The following is a 17,655-nucleotide window of genomic DNA, read 5'->3' as shown; positions in this document are numbered from 1 at the left end:
CGGTCCCTGCGCTTTGCGCCATGTGCGCTTAACCCACTGCGCCACCGCCCGACCCCCTTACTTTGCTTTTTTTAATGATTTTTTTAAAGATCATTTTCAGGGAACATTAACATTTTATTTATTTATTTATTTATTTATTTTAAGTAGAAACAGAGAAATCAAGAGGGAAGGGTTGAGAGACCTACAGCACTGCTTCACCACTCATGAAGCTTCCCTTTTGCAGGCGGGGGCCGTACTGTACCATCTATGTGTACTATAATGTGTGTGCTCAACTAGGTATGCCACCACCCACCCCCACTTTTTCATTTTTAACCAAACCAATAAATTTAAATAATCAAGACAACAAATAGTAATCAAAAAATAAATAAGACACAAGTGTAGATTTCATCATTTAGAGAAGAAAATTTCACTGTTTAAATACCAATTGCTGAATACAGTTGGAATCATTTAGTACAATGCTCTTATGTCAGGTTGAATGATCAATAATGACTACATGATGAATGCATTAACACAATCATGTTTGCTGGCTGGTATTTAAAATGGCTATTTCCCATACATATATTAATCTGTAGAACATATGATCAATTTTAAAAGCAATCATACAGTTCTACAAAGATGCAAGGAAACATGTCATGTTTAATTAGGAAAAGGGTCCCAAAAGTAAAGTGTCAAACCTCAGACAAATTGGCATGTTCATTCTGCTTTAAGCAGTCCTCTGCTGATATACTGCATAGCTTCTTCTCACTCTGTAATAGAGATTTCACAGACTGGAACACTTCTTCACTGAAGCTCTGAAAATAAAAGACAGCCTTTACTTAATTTTAAGACAAAGTTGAAGATCCTAGTGCTGTTCTCATTTTATATAGAGTCAAGAATTACAATTCCTTTAGCACTCTGATATATAAATAAATAAATTCAGCTGAGAGGAAGTAAAGAAAAAGTTTAAGTGGAGTTCCACATCCATCCTCAAATCACACATCTCAACCTACAGGAAGAAAAGTCTTCACATAATTTTTCTCTCTGACCTTATACTAAAACCTAACACTCAACCGATTTCATTTCCTAGCATCTGCATATCAAATAAGGATTGAAATAATAAGGAAGCTATAGTGAAGTATACTAGCAAAGTGATGACAGAACAAAAGTGGGTACAGAAATGAGGAAAAGAGGAATGGCCTGAAATAAAACTCTTCACATTACCGCAGTAGTTTGATGAAACCCAGTAACGGCATTCCAGATTTGGCAGAGGAGGATATCCCAAACATAAACCAACAGAAGGATGGGGAAAGTACACAAAGGAAACAGTATTCTAATCAGACTTAGATTATTAGTTCTTTATTCCTTTCCTACTGATGTCAATGTGCTCTTCTATCAAAAATGTCCTTCATCCCCTAAAGGGGATTACAACCATCCCAAGCAGAAACACCACCCAATTCAAAACCTATTAAGAGTGCAAAGTTCAAGGACCAGCAGAAGGATCCCAGTTCCAGCCCCGGCTCCCCACCGGCAGGGGAGTCGCTTCACAGGCGGTGAAGCAGGTCTGCAGGTGTCTATCTTTCTTTCCCTCTCTCTGTCTTCCCGTTCTCTCCCCATTTCTCTCTGTCCTATCCAACAACAACGACATCAATAAAAACTACAACAATAAAACAACAAGGGCAACAAAAGGGAATAAATAAATATTTTTAAAAAACTATTAAGATTTTCACATCCCAGAGGCCAGGCAGCGGTGCATGGGGTAGATAGAATACATAATTACCATGTGCAAAGACCCAGATTCAAGCTCCTAATTCCCACTTGCAGAGTGAATGCTTCACGAGTGGTAAAGTAGTGCTGCAAATCTCCCTCTCTTTCTCCTTCTCTTATCTCCCCATTCCCTCTCAATTCCTCTTTATTTCTATCAGAGAAAGAGGGCAAACGGGGGAGAGGGAGGCCACTGGAGTGGGGGATTCATTGTACAGACACCACTTAAACTGCACTGAAAGAAACCTCATATGGAACTTACTTTTCTGACAGATGCTCTAGCCTTTGAGCGCCTGTTTCGGAAAGTCTGGTAAGTCGCCATAACTATGTTGTTGTTTGTAGTCAATGAAGAGTCAATCCGTAAGATACCTAAAAATAACATATCAAAAAAAATTCATATATTGAACTCAGTGATTCAGTGAAGCATCCTGTACTAAAATAATCACAAACATTGTTTAGAAAAATAAACAAAAAGCCTAAGCCATAAAATTCACTTAGTAACCCAACATGAATATTTTTAAAACACATGGTGCTACCTTAATGAGCTAGAAAATTTTATAGAAATCTTATTTTATGTTCAAAAACTAAATGGTTTTCATTCCCAAAATGAGGAGAGGATAGGAGCAGAATATTCACCAAAGAAGAGCTACAAAAGGCCAAGAGACATATGAAAATATGCTCTGGGAGTTGGGCGGTAGTGCAGTGGCTTAAGCGCATGTGGCACAAAGAGCAAAGACCAGCGGAAGGATCCTGTTCGAGGCCCCGGCTCCCCACCTGCAGGGGAGTCACTTCACAAGTGAAGTAGTTCACTTCACGGTGAAGTAGTTCTGCAGGGGTCTATCTTTCTCTCCCCCTCTCTGTCTTCCCCTCCTCTCTCCATTTCTCTCTGTCCTATCCAACAACCATAAAACTAAAATACTTGCTACATGCACACACACACAAAATCCATCTTTCAGGGGGTTCCTACACCTAATTTTTAGACAAAGAATTGTGATGTCATTCCATTCCAAAATAAATTAATTCCCAGGGATATCTTTAATAAGAAAATCTGATCAGTAACTGGTGTTGAAGTGGACTGTGAGAAAAGCAATGCAGGCCCCAAGAGCAAAAGCTAAAGATTCAAGAGTACCCGTCACATCCTTGCTCTACATTACATTCTGCTTCCTTTAGTTAAACTGCAATGTCACTGGATCTGCTGCTTCTATGTATATTATTACTTCATTTATTATAAAATTCAAAGGAAAGGGGGCTGGATGGTGGCATATCCAGTTAAACAAACACATTACCATGAAGAAGAACAAAGGTTCAAGTCCCTGGTCCTCACCTGGGGGGTGAGGGGGAGCTTCACCAGCTGTGAAGCAGTGCTCTTTCTCCCTGTCTCCCCAATCCCTCTCAATTTCTCTGTCCTATCAAATTAAATAGGCTAAAGCAAGGAATGCTTATTTCATTTGCCCCAGGCTCACTCTTTGTTCCCCCACAGTTCTTACTCTTCAACTGCCAGGGAACCTCCAAAATCAAACAGACTTGCTTCAAACTGCGTACGAAATATAAGACTCTAGGAAATATAAGACTCTAGGAAAGCCGAACTCTCAAGCTCGCATCTGAGTAAATCAGTTTCATCTTTCTCAATAATCTTTTTTGGTTTAGAATAAAAAGAATAAGAGAGAGAGGAAAAGGAGGGGGGAGGAAAAGAACCGCAGTATCACTTTGGCAGATGTGATGCTAGGGATCAAACTTGGGACTTCATAATTTGCCATCTCCTGGACCATTGAGCATGTTCAAAACTCTAGAAATAGCCCTACCCTATGAGATAGCAGTTCTCTTTCTGGGAATTCATTAAAGGAAACAATGACCTTGGAGCATCTTAGGTCTCTAAGAAGACTTTTTTTTTTTAATGCAACAAGTGTTCTGATGTGAGATTTCATTATTAGGACTAGCAAGGCAGTACTCCAGTTCTACACTGACAAAACCAAAATAAGGAAAATAAAACAATTCACTCAGACCCAGCTGAAAGTCAAATTCAAATTTGTAAATTCCAGTAACCAGTCTTATGCCACTCCCCTATAGTCACACTTTATAACAGAAATAAGCAGCACTCAAGAGGTCTGAAACAGAATGGTGGAATCATCTACAGAGCTTTCCTATATAAAGGCATTGGTAGTCATTAAAAGCAGAGAGGAAATGTAGAGGTATGGAACACAATGCATTCTCACTTTCTCTGACTCCTCAGCCTCGCCTGAAAGAGTGGGACTGGAAAACAAAGGGAAACAAGTACCTCTGCAGCTGCTCACAAGAGTCCATAAAAGCAAGAATAAAACACTCATGGACAGTTTCACTAAGGAGGAAACTGATCAGTGAGCTAGGTGAATTGTCCACTAAATCTGTAACATACCTGGTCCCTGAAGTAGAAGACATGGTTGTGAGATACTGTAGGGGGAGACCAGTGTACTCCAAGGTACCATCTTGGATCTGAAGACTTGTCTCAGTTGACTTTACCTAAGATATTGATGTTGCTCAACACTGAGAATACAGAGCACTTGAAATTGCGCATAAAAGCAAAAGAACCCAGGAAGGGCCTATGAAAAAACATTCAAAACACACACACACTGAAGAAATACACTAAAGAAATAAATTCTGAAGTATATAATCATGTCACTTGATACTTAATCCATTTTCAGAGTGGAGCCTCAGAAAGCACAGAAATAAAGAAGAAACTAAATTCAACTCCCCATTTATACTCTACTTAAAAAAAAAAAAGCATGTTTACTGAGCCCTACTTCCAACATTTGGTGCTTCACTTAAAATATAAGCAAAAGGGGAATCAGGCGGTAGCAGTGGGTTAAGCGCACATGGCACAAAGTGCAAGGACCTGCATGAGAATCCAAGTTCAAGCCCCCGGCTCCCCACCTGCAGGAGAGTCATTTCACAGGCAGTGAAGCAGGTCTGCAGGTGTCTGTCTTTCTCTCCCCCTCTCTGTCTTCCCCTCCTCTCTCCATTTCTCTCTGTCCTAACAACAACGACATCAATAGCAACAACAATAATAACTACAACAACAATTTTAAAAAGGCAACAAAAGGGAAAATAAATATTTTTTTAAAAAATTTTAAAGGGGAGGGTCAGGTGGTAGAGCAGTGGGTTAAGTGCAGGTGGCGCAAAGAGCAAGAACCAGAGCAAGGATCCCAGTTCGAGCCCCCGGCTCCCCACCTGTAAGGAGGTCGCTTCACAGGCAGTGATGCAGGTCTGCAGGTGTCTTTCTCTCCCCCTTTCTGTCTTCCCCTCTGCTCTCTATTTCTCTCTGTCTTATCCAACAATGATGACATCAACAATAACAGTAATAATAACTATAACAACAGTAAAAAACAAGGGCAACAAAAGGGAAAATAATAAAAAAATTTTTTAAATATATAAACAAAAGATTGTCTCACACAGAATAAAATGTTACCAAGAGTATTAAACAACAGTCTATAAAAATGAACCCAAGAAAAGATAAACTCAGTTGTACTCCCAGTAAATAATAAGAAAACAATCGGGAGTCGGGCGGTGGCGCAGCTGGTTAAGCGCTCACATGGCACAAAGCACAAGGACCAGTAAGAATCCCAGTTCAAGACCCTGGCTCCCCACTTACAGGGGAATCGCTTCACAGGTAGTGAAGCAGGTCTGCAGGTGTCTTTCTCTTCCCCTATCTTCCCCTCCTCTCTCCATTTCTCTCTGTCCTAACAATGACATCAATAACAACAACAATAATAACTACAACAACAATAAAAAAGGGCAACAAAAGGGAAAATAAAAAATTTAAAAAAAAACAATCATGCAATCATCTCTGAAAATAGCTTAAATGGGAAGGTGCCTGTTTTTGCTCTGCACACAACCCAGGTTCAAGTCCAGACCCCCACTGCACTGGGGGAAGTTTCAGTGCTATGATCTTTCCTTCTCTCCCTCTGTCTCTCCCTATCTGGAAAAAGTCATCCCAGAGTGGTCAAGTCCCAGTGACAACAACACAAGCAAAGAAGAAAAAGAAAGAAAGAAAAAAGAAAGAAAACTATGTTTCTCTATAGCAAAGTGAACATAGGTCATTTTTTTTAAAGCAGATAAGAGACAAGTACAGATGTGCATGGCAGAGTGCTGAAAAATGAGCTGCTGGGAGCTCATGAACAGCAGAGATTATTTTTTTTAATATTTATTTTATTTATTTATTCCCTTTTGTTGCCCTTGTTTTATTGTTGTAGTTATTGTTGTTGTTGTCGTTGTTGGATAGGACAGAGAGAAATGGAGAGAGGAGGGGAAGACAGAGAGGAGGAGAGAAAGATAGACACCTGCAGACCTGCTTCACCGCTTGTGAAGCGACTCCGCTGCAGGTGGGGAGCCGGGGTTCGAACCAGGATCCTTATGCCGGTCCTTGTGCTTTGCACTACCTGCGCTTAACCCGCTGCGCTACAGCCCGACTCCCAGAGATTTTTTTTTTTAATCTTTCAATGAATTAATTCCCCTCAGATTTCTCAAAAGAAAAAAAAAGGCAATACTGTCAAAAACACTGGAACAGGAGTTTTAAAATTGTCTTTGTTTTTTGGGTGCTTCTCTGATTCATCATCAAGTGGGCAGATTAGGAAATGTCACAGAATGCAAAAAAAAAAGAAAGAAAAAAGAAAACTAATGAAAGCAGTTCAACAATTACAGAATACAGAAAACTGTACTCTGAATAAATTACCCCTACCCTGTGATCCAGTGATTTCACTCGTTAAAATTTATTCTACATGTGCAATCACACAAAATCAGGAAGATATATGTGAAAGAATATTCACTAAAATAAAAGGGGAGACAGGCAGCAGTGCACTGGGTTGAACATATACATAGTGCACTGGGTTGAACATATACATTACTATGTGCAAAGATCTGGGTTCAAGCCTCAGGTTCCCACCTGAAGGGGGAAAACCTCACAAGTTGTAAAGCAATGCTGCAGGTGTCTCTCTGTCTCTCTCCTCGATTTCTCTGTCTCTATTCAAAAAATAAACAAATACAAAAGTTTTTTTAACAAATGAAACTAAAAATAGAGCCATGGAGATAGCACAGCGGACTTGTACCTCCTTAGGCCAGACCTGAGCCGTGTTTCGGTCCCTCTCTTGCTGATAAAAATACTTAAGTCAACCCTAAGGGGAAAAAAAAATACTAAGTGTAATCTTGAAGACCATCAATTTAAATAACACTTACACGGACCCACAATGGTGCAGTAGCCAGTATTTTGTAATTTTCTAACTTCCCTCCTCAAGTTTATAGACCTCAGTGTAACCAGATCCCTGGTGGAGAGCCAGAGCTCTGAGTGTGGCAGATGCCTGTGTAGGAGTTGCAGAAAATGATCAACTCAACAGGGCTCAGCAGCATTCCAGGACACAGCTCTGGACTTCACCCCAGAGGAGTAGAAACTACTTGTCTGTGACCAGGCAACCTGGTATTGGGACTTGATGCTCGAGAACTCTGGAACCTGAAACTCCTCTCTGGGGGTGGTGGGGTAAGGGGTGTGCAATACCAAAACAAAAATGAACTTCAAGGCACAGCAAGCATAAGAGCTATGACTCATGGGGGTAGAGAACCTAAGCTGGAGCAGCCTGCCCACTTGTTGATGAATCAGAGAATCACCAGAGGGAGACAAAAACAAGTTCTCCAATTCAGTTTTATCCACATTTGATCAAATTCTGACTGTTGCGTGACTCCATGCTTATATTATGAGCACAACTCTGAATCTTATAAGAAAAAAATAACAAAAACAAGTAAGTCTAAGTCATATAAGAAGAGTCTGCAATCTGCTTTAGGCTTACCTACAATGGATGTTATACTGGACAAAATTCTTATGACTGCAGCAAAGTTTTTCAATTGAAGTTTCATTTCATTCATATAATTATTACTCAGCTGTTACAAAGAATTAGATCAATGCATACTGACGACATCATGCCCACAAAATATTAATGGGAAAAAGCAAGTTACAGAATAGTGTAACCAGTATGTTCTCTTTATGATTAAAAAAAAATAGCAAGAACAAAACAAACAAACACTGGGGGATCCCGAGCAGTGGCACACTGGGTTAAGTGCCCTTAGTAGGAAGCGTAAAAACACATACAAGGATCGGAGTTTGAGCTCCTGCTCCCCACCTGCAGAGATGACACTTGACCAGTGGTGAAGCAGGCTTGCAGCTGTCTCTCTGCCTCTCTCCATCCCAATCTCCCAGTCACCTCTCAATTTCTCTCTATCCTATCTAATAAAATGGAAAGAGTAGCAGCCAGGAACAGTGGATTTGTGCCAGTGATAACCCTGGAGGAAAAAAAAAAAAAAAAAAACCACTAGGGCCGGGCCATCAGATGACTCACCCCACAGAAAACACAGAGACTCAAAGATTAAACTTTCAGTGATCATTTCTATAGTTCATTACCAGTACATCACACACGTCACCATGCACAAGGACCTGGGTTTGAGCCCTGGGCCATCACATGAGAGCAACTGCAGGGGGGGCAAGTTTTACAAGTGGTGTCATTCTACCTCTCTCTTTCTCTCTCTCTCTCTCTCACTAGTTCTGTCTCTCACCCTAGATCTAGAGGAAAGGAAAAAAAATTGTCTTTTGGGAGTGGTGGAGTTGTATAGACTCTGAGCCCCAGTGATAAAAAAAAAAAAAAACTGCATACACTCCTTAACAGGAGGCCATATTACCCTCCTAAACTTCCTCAAATCTACCCTCTGCAACATAAACTTAACTGCTTAGTCTTCAAGTATCAGCTCAAGGACATTCCTCCTTGAAGGTTCGCCTTATCGCCTTCGTCCCTCCCAGCCCAAACAGTACCCACCTCCTTTATGCTCTCAAAGTGGCTTGTCCTTTACTACTCTGGGGCCACTGTTTACATGCTTCCCGTCTATTGAACTCCTGGAGGACAATGTGTCTTACTGTATTTGTATGCAAGCATAACAGGCATTCTAACCTATGCTGAAGAAAAAGTAGTTGTTTTTACAGAGCAAACTATGCCTTTAAGTAAGTGTCTAGAGGGAGACTTCTACCTTTCATGAGTTATTTGTGAAAATATATTCAAGGTTTCCTAAGAATTTATAATTTCACAGTATTTGGGAACTTATGTGTAATATTTACATATTTATAATGTTCCAAAATATACATTTTTTGGCAAAGCTGAAATGACTGTTTCATATTCTGCTGAATATAACTACAAGATCAAAATATATGAAACACTGGTTTTCAAAGACCAAAGAGTCAATACAGAACAATGACACCTTAAACAGGGGAAATGCTGGCTATCACCTACTTTCAAGTCAAAACACAGGGACAGACTATTCTAGTAGTGAGGCAGAATCAGCAATGTGCAGATAGAAAAACCAGAGTCTGGAAGGCCAAGGTGGCTAGAATTCTCAGAGCACGAACATTGGAGAGAGCCCAGAAAAGTGAGTCTTGGGGGCCAGGTAGTAGCTCACCGGGTTAAGAACACATGGTACAAAGCACAAGGACCAGCGTAAAGACCCTGGTTCGAGCCCCGGCTCCCCACCTGTGTGTCACTTCACGGAGGGGTGAAGCAGGTCTGCAGGTGTCTATCTTTCTCTCTCCCTCTGTCTTCCCTTCCTCTCTCGACTTCTCTCTGTCCTATCCAACAACGACAATTACAACAACAAGGGCAACGAAATGGGAAAAATGGCCTCCAGGAGCAGTGAATTCGTAGTGTAGGCACCAAGCCCCAGTGATAACCCTGGAGAAAGAAAGAAAAAGAAAAAGAAAAAGGAAAAGAAAAAGAAAGAAGGAAGGAAGGAAAGAAAGAAAGAAAGAAAGAAAGAAAAGAAAGAAAAGAAAGAAGATAATAACATACTCATAAAACAACTCAGGTTAAAAAAAAAAGTGAAAGCCTTTACAGATTTGCAGATGGATTCTTCTAGACTCTTAGGCTGAATACTGATCTATGCCAAGTATCTGAGGTTGGGAAAATAACAGAGTAGTAGCTCAGACAATACATGGATCCAGGCAAGGTCAGAATGGAAAAAGCTTGGATTATTTTAGGCAGTGATACTCAGGAAGAAATGGACTTATCTGAAAGACTAAGTCAGCACTACACTAAGTAATGCTTTGGACTCATCCAAACAGAACTTGGAAGGCAAGACTTGAAACAAGTCAACCAATTACAAATAAGCTTACTGCATCACAACTAAATTCAACACTTTTAAGGACTACAACAGAATCAAACAGATAAAAGCATGAAATTAAGTGTAAAAAAAAAAAAAACGACAGATATGCAATGGAGGAGAAAAATGAGCTATGAACAGGAAGGAGAAAATCAGTAGGTGCCCAGAAATCATTAAGACCCAGAAATGGCTGACTTGATGGAAAGAAAAAGAAAATATGTTAGAAATATGTCATGAAAAATACTAAATTCAAGGAGTGTGACTGTTGATGAAAGAAATAACAGACCTAAAATGAACTTCTAGATATAAAAAAATGAAGAACCTAAAATATATATATACATATTCTGTGTGCAATTAAAATCAGAGATGATGCAGTAGAAAAGTTCAGTGAACTTAAAAACACAGCAGTAGAAACTACTCAAAATGAGGACTAGGAAGATAGCATAATGGTTATAAAAGATGTTCATGCCCAAGGCTCAGAAGTCTCAGATTCAGTCCACAGCACCAGCATAAGCCAGAGCTGAGCAATGCTTTGGTGAAGAAAAACCAACCAAGCAACCAACCAACAACCCTACTCAAAATGAAACTCAGAAGGAGCCAGGTAGTGGCACAATCAGTAAAGCACACAAGTTGCCAAGTGCAGATTTCTCTCTCCCCACCACCCCTATTTCTCTTTGTCTTTATCATAATAAAACAAACAAATAAATAAGAAAAAATGGCTACCAGGAGTAAAGGATTTGTCATGCAGGATCCAAGCACCAGTGATAGCACTGAGCCCCAGAAATAACCCTGGTGGCAAAAAACAAAAAAACAGGAAACTTGTATAATAAAACAGCACAAGTGACTCAACATAAAGAATCAACAAAAAGTCCCTAGGTGACTTTTTGCAAAAATAATCCAGCGATATTTGTTCAACCACCTTTGTTTTCTCAAATTCTCACAAGATGTCTCTGGCCTTCCTACTGCCTTCCTGAAGTATGTTTGAATCTTGCCACTGACACTTAAATAAAAACATGGGCCTCACTGAAAAGTGCCAAGTGTGAACTGTTACTGACTCCAGAGCTCCCTGTATACCAACAATAAGCACAGCTTTAAACAATATGAAATCTCCTGGTGCAGAACAGCTCAGGGAGTGTAGAATTGGACTTAAGGTCCCAGGTTCATCCGAGCACCACACACACACACACACACACACACACACACGTATGTGCGCGCACGAATCTCCTGTACCTCTCACCCCCCCTTGTCTCTGTCTCTCTCTCCCCTGAAATAAGCAAATAAAATTCTAAACTCTTTCAGCTGTGTTTTCACTGTGAATAGTCTGCTTAGAAACTGAAGTTTGAATTTTACTCATAACCCCTCTGTGCCAAACTGTTTCAAACAAAAATATGTTGAGGATTCTAACTCATGAATATCTCTCTTCATTGACGACTTCATAATTTTAAGATTATATTGCTGATTTTAAGCATCTTTTGCAAATGTACATACATGCTTGGCAGATGAGCTAGCATTTGACAAAGAGGAGGCCCCCTGTAACTGGTGTAGATCTCACAAACTGACAGGATACATAAGGTAAGAAGAAAAGGAGGTTGAGGTGGGAGACAGCTCACCCTGTAGAGTGCACATCTTATCACACATGAAGGCCTGGGTTCCAGCCTTAGCCCTACACAGGGCCACTATGAAAGAAGATATCTAACAGGGAGCTCCGTGGATGGTGGAGCAGTACCATGTGTCTCTTCTCTCTTTTGCTCACTCACACTCTGTAAATAAAAATTGAAAAACCAGGAATCCAAGGGAATGCTCAGCATCATGCTCGAGGGCGTGAGTTCACTCCTGGTACATTAAAAAAAAAAAAAAAGTAGGGTAGAGAAAATAGCCTAGTGGTTATACAAAAAGACTTTCATGTCTGAGATTCCAAAGTCCCAGGTTCAATCATCTCCACCACCATAAGCCAGAGCTAAGCAGTGCTCAGGTGGTGGTGGTGGTGGTGATTTGAAGATTACAAGCTTGGGGAGCTGGAAGAAAACTGGAACTTCTATTATAGGGTAACTGAAAGGCAGTGTTCTATGTCAACATAACAATATTGTATATGTACCAAAAATACAGAGTAGTTGGCACAGGGGTGTGTGGGGGGGGAGGGTGTCAGAACAAGGCATGTCACTAGGAACCAGCTCCATCTATAGAATTTGAAAGCTGATCCTAAAGACTGAGAAAGGAGAGAGAATCTAAAGAAATATCCAAGCTCAGAGGCTCTGGGCAGCTAAGCTAAGAACCACAATTCAGAAGCAGTCTGAGAAGGCGGCAATGGGTTGTCAGAAGAATGTAGGGTCACCACTTCAGGTCGAGAACAGTTTTGAGTGTGGCGTGGTCAGCACCAGACTTGTAAGCTAGGACATAAATGTTAACTCTTACCTCTGAGAGCCACAGGAGCCCAGAACACAAGTATACATGCTGTGGCAGTGCCACATCCTTACATGGTGTCAAACAAACACTGTCTAATGTATGCTAAACAAAATTCATAGTTCTCACAACAGAAGGTGCTGTCATTATATCCATCTCACATACATGGGAACTGAAGTACAGATCACTGATGTAATTTGCCTTGACTCACATACTGAGAAGAATCTGTGCTGAAAAGAGGCCACTGCTGAGAGCAAATCCAATGCAGTTCTATGAAGGGGGGAGACAAACCAGAGGTGCCTGTTATTTCTTCCCTCTTCCATACCCTCTTCCATAAGGAATCTGAAGTGCTCAGTCTAAAAAAAGGACAAATTGTGAGGCACACCTCAGTGTCCTCCCCATCCACTATCCCGGTCTCATCTCCTCCCACTCCTTAGCTAAACAGGAATGAAAGTCTACTTTGCAAGGAGCCCAACAAATTCCCTCTCCAGAAATTCATAATTAAGACAGAAGAGGAGTGTGGAGAACCATGCTGCAAAACCGAAGTGGGTCTGATTTATAGCAGTTTCCATACAAATAGAGGTTATGGGGAAACAAAAACCAATTTAGCAAGAGGGGCAATCTGAGGAAAAAGGAGAGACATAACACAGAACAGGGTAGCAGCAACAAGAAAAACTGGGAGACAACTGCTGAAAGATTTTCTGGTTCCCAGGGCATTAGACACCAGGCAATGGACTTCAGAGGGTCTTCCAACTACATGATTACAAGCCTGCATTCAAATGGCTTTTTGTTCCTGGCAGCCAAACAATTCCCAAGGCATTAGAAGAGCTCAAAGAAAAATACTCAGCAAGTAGCTACTATGTGCTTCACCGTAATTTTTGAGGTATTTTCATGCTAACTTCAGGTATGAGGAAAAGAAAACTCAAGGGTATTGACAGAGCTGTCTTGACTCCAGAAACCAGAATCTTGCCCCCAAGTCTCATATTATTCAAGTAAATTCTTCTCTATTCAGGACCAAGTTGTGGCGCCCCTGATTGAGCGCATATGTTACAATGATCAAGGACCTAGGTCTGAAGCCCTGGCCCCCACCTGCAAGGGGAAAGTTTTGTGAGTGATGAAGCAGTGTTGCAGGTCTCTGTCTCTCTCTCTTCTCTCTCAATTTCTAGCTGTCTTTATCCAGTAAATAAAGATAATTTTTAAAAATTCTTCTCTATTCACTTATCTCAGGTTTTTGTCCCCATTAAATATTCTTAATCCAAAAATGTTTACTTCTTTCATCGCATTTCAAATGTATTTAGTACTTTGAAATAAAATGAACCTTTATACAAAAAGATGAGTGAGGGGGCAGGTAGTAGCACACCTGATTAAACTTATGTCACTATGCACAAGAACCTGAGTTTAAGCCCCTGTTCCCCACCCACAGGGGGAAGTGTCATGAGCGGTAAAGCAAGTACTGCAGGCATATCTCTGTCTCTCTCCCTCTCTATCTTCCCTTCCCCTCTCAATTTCTCTGTCCTATCAAATAAATAAAAAGGAAGGAAGAGCTGCCCAGAGTGGTGGATTCCTTTTACAGGAACCAAACCCCAGCAGTAACCGGGCGGGGACGGGGGGATGCTAGATTATTCATCTATTTTTTTAAAACCCTTTCAATTTTGACAAGAGACAGAGAAATTGAAAAGGGGGAGACAGAAAAACCAGGAGACACCTGCAGCACTGCTTCACTGTCCCTGAAGCTTCTCCTGCAGGTGGAGACCAAGGCTTGAACCAGGGTCCTTGTACATGGTAATGTGTATGCCACTGCCTAGTCCCTCTATATTTTTTTTAAATTGTACAAGTCTTCTCCATATAGATACTTAACTCAAGCTCAGGCTAAAAACATAGATCTTTCCCTGACCTTACCCAGCCCTTGTTCCCTCCAAGTGGTTGATTTTGTTACTGTTACTAAAATGCAGGTCACTGATAGAAAAAAAAAAAAAAAAAGAGCAGATTGAGGTAACTATCCTACCTGTGTTACTTCAAATACTTTTCAAAAGCAAGACAAAAGAGCAAAAGGTGCTCACCAAAAACTTCCTATTTTTCCATTCCTGAAAATCAGTTTTCCAAGACAGAATTAAAAGGAACTTTTTCCTGATCTAGGCTGGTCTCCTGTATCCAATTCTCAAAAAAAAAAAAAAAAAATTCCTAAGATTTTACAGACTGGACTCTACTGCCTACTTACAACAGGAAATATCCCTTAAGATGGTATGCAGTGGGAGTCTGGCTATAGTGCAGCGGGTTAAGCACAGGTGGCGCAAAGCACGAGGACCCACATAAGGCTCCCGGTTCTAGCTCCCGGCTCCCCACCTGCAGGGGAGTCACTTCACAAGCAGTGAAGCAGGTCTGCAGGTGTCTTTCTCTCCCCCTCCTCTCTCCATTTCTCTCTTGTCCTATCCAACAACGACTACAACAATAATAACTAAAACAATAAAGCAACAAGGGCAACAAAAGGGAATAAATATTTTTTAAATGGTCTGCAGTGTGTCACCTGGTTTTAGAATGATTTCTTTTTCTGCAGCAAACCCCTAGTATTAAAAATAAGTGAATAAATTACAGCTTTTCAAGGCAAAGGACTTGAGCTTCTACTCAAGGAATTCAAAATCTAGAGAATTTTTCAGTAGGGCTCGGGTCATAGGCAACATCCATATTCTCAATCGTGCCTAAGAGCATGTCACTAGGCCCTTATCAGTAGTGCAGCTATGTGCCTACACATGCTACTCACTAATTACTAGGCTCATCTTGAGAACCGTTTCTTTGCAGTCTCTTACCTACTTTGACGTCTCATAAATAGCTATGTTGATCAAATCTATGATGAAATAAATGTTAGTCCTCGGGTCAGCTGGGGGTGGTGTGAATAAACAGGGCACAACTGGAAAAGCATAACTGTGTTTGACAGGATGCATTAGGGCCAGCAAGACAGCTCTTCTGAACAATGCACCTGCTTAAAGGCAACCCAGGTTTTCACTAGGGGAAGCTTCAGCAATGCCGTATCTTCCTGGTATCCCTGTCTCTTTCTATTTGAACTGACACTAATGTTTGCAACTGTACTGCCATCCACTCTAAAATTATATGATACATTTAAAAACCATCTTTGTATTACTGGGTATTTTTGTGCACTCTTTGAGTATCTTCGGGCATACCCAAAATGACCAATCACATTCCTGACAGGGTGAAGAAGGAAAAAAAAAAAAAGGGAGAAAAACATGCTTCTTCCATCCCCCCACCCACCCTCAACCAAGCCCCTCTTCCAGGTACTGAATACTCAGAGCTGAAAAAGAGAACTGGAATTTTCAACTCTAGTTTGCCCTGAAGCCATAAGAAAGGATGTATCCCAGCAGGTTTTCTGATTCTGAAATCCTTAACATCTGAAGCTAAACCACCTCCAGCGCAATAAGGTTTTAAAACGGAGGAAAGGAACTGTCACTCTGTCATGCCAGCATGGCGAATTGGATTCTACTACTTTTTTTTTTTTTCTTTTTCAATGCATTGGTTGCACCTACATGTTTTTATAAAGCGGTCTCTATTTTTTAATAAATTGGTCATTGTTAATTATTGTTTAAAAAGCATCTTAGATGCCTGGACGAATTAGAGGGAATAAGCTCGATTCATTTGGAATACCGGATGGCCAGCACTGAAGCCAGGTACAGCCAGGCGAAAATCTGACAGCAAACCAGAAATACCGACAACTGCGAGCCGCTGCTCGACCGCTTCCATTCCTGTCACAAGATCGGGTCGGGCCCAGGTGTCCAGGGCTCCGTGGGTCTGGCAGAGGAGAATATGATTTGGGGACAAAGTGCAGTGTCCCCGGCAAAGGCTGTGGGGCGCGCACCCGCGACACAGGCTGCGCACACGCAGCGCTGCGCTCCGAAGGGAGCCGGCTGCAGCTCGGGGGAGGAAATGGAGCCTGTCATTCAAAGGGCTGCAGATGCGGAGCCCGGAGGTCCCCGCAGTCCCGGGTGCCCCCTTCCCGATCCGTGCACCAGGCTTCTTCCCGCAAACGGGTCCTCCTCCCGGCGCCCAGGGACCAAAACGCTCTCGGTGGAGCGTCCCCGAATCAGAGCCGGAGCGTCAGGCTTGCACCGGCCGAGCTGAGCTGTGCACCCCTCGAGCCCCGCACCCCGCGGCGACCCCGCTCAAGGCCCAGCTGACGCCGCGGGCGGCTCCCGGCTCACCTGGGGGCTGTAGCCGCCACAGCTCACAGCCATGGTACCGGTCCGCAACGACCAGTCGCGCGAGCGGCCCAGCTGAGGACCGCCCCCTCCGCCAGCGGCCTCCCGCCCTCCACGCCCCGCGGCCCGCCCCCGCTTAGCCCAGCCCAACCCAGGCCACCCCTGGCTTCCACCACCGCCACTGCAGCTCCAGCCAGCGACACCACCTCTCCCCCCACACCTCCCACTCACTCTCGCGAGAGGGCGGCGGGCATCTCGCGAGGACTCCGCGATCAAGCCCGCGCGCTAAAGGGGACGGGCTTTGAAAAAAAAAAAACAAAACTGGAGAACAGGAACACCCATCCCACGTGCTCAAGTCATTGGCCCCACGGTCACGTGACACCAAACAGTTCTCCCTATTGGCTGGAATCTTCCCATGGGTGCTTTAAAGCCAGGCTGACCTGTGAACCTGCGGCTGACGTCTCCTGCGCTTCCTGGGCCGTTGCCGTGGAAACCGGTTAACCCTTTCCTCGGGCACTGACACCCAGGCCTCGGGCTGGCGCCTTCAGGATGGGTTAGGGGCCCTGCTTCCTCGCCTCCAACCACTGGGTCTTACCGCCTGGGATCAGCAGGGCGTCATCATCGCCACAGCCCGCTTCGCCTTCCTTTGATTCCCGGGGTCCTTCAAGCCAAAGCGGCAGCCCTAGCAGACCGGGTGGCCCAGGCGAGACGCATCCTTTGGGGTGACTCCGCCCCTTCACCCCAACATCTCCTGGAAGGGCCACTCACAGAGCTGGAGGCCCGAGGCCCCGTCGGAACCGCAGCGACTAGCTTCCAGGGCCCCCGGGCCCTAGTGCTCAACCCCGCGTGGTTCCGGGTCTGCGAGATGGGGAAGGAAGCCGTATCCCGAGACCGAGAGCCCGGGAGGAAAAGCCGGTGCCCTGACTTCCCCTGGAATCGGAAGGGGCCGTGCACACGGCCGCCGCAGCATCCGCAGCATCTGCAGCGGGGACATCGCTGCTGGGTGGGAAGACACGTCCAAGTGTGGCCACTTTGGGGCTTTTGCCCTGCCTGGGAGAGGAGAAGGGACCCGGAAGAAAGAGTCTGTGCGCACATTCATTCCTTTCACTTATCGAGCCCCTCCAGAGGTTATGCTGCATTGACACATTGCGTT

General features: G+C 43.1%; 1 protein-coding gene across 5 annotated transcripts in view; it reads right to left on the bottom strand.

The window, feature by feature from the left end:
• The window catches only part of AKAP11 (A-kinase anchoring protein 11), a 55,200-nt gene extending 38,139 nt beyond the window's left edge, over nucleotides 1-17,061 (bottom strand). For 2 of the 5 annotated variants that reach the window (XM_060194763.1, XM_060194766.1), the window contains exons 1-3: nucleotides 16,506-16,893; nucleotides 2,003-2,109; nucleotides 675-791 (exon numbers count right to left, since the gene is read on the bottom strand). In XM_060194763.1, coding sequence (XP_060050746.1) covers nucleotides 675-791; nucleotides 2,003-2,062 — 177 coding nt within the window. In that variant the 5' untranslated portion in view covers nucleotides 2,063-2,109; nucleotides 16,506-16,893. Of the gene's footprint in view, nucleotides 1-674; nucleotides 792-2,002; nucleotides 2,110-12,462; nucleotides 12,542-16,505; nucleotides 16,894-16,942 lie in introns of those variants that run through there. The other 3 variants (XM_060194764.1, XM_060194767.1, XM_060194765.1) reach the window with 3 other exon arrangements.
• Between the last annotated feature and the right edge of the window lie 594 nt (nucleotides 17,062-17,655).

Source organism: Erinaceus europaeus, chromosome 7 (genome assembly GCF_950295315.1).
Source record: "Erinaceus europaeus chromosome 7, mEriEur2.1, whole genome shotgun sequence".
NCBI classification, from domain to species: domain Eukaryota; kingdom Metazoa; phylum Chordata; class Mammalia; order Eulipotyphla; family Erinaceidae; genus Erinaceus; species Erinaceus europaeus.
The sequence above is the reverse complement of the archived record's forward strand: the minus strand, read 5'-3'. Positions and strand labels throughout refer to the sequence as shown.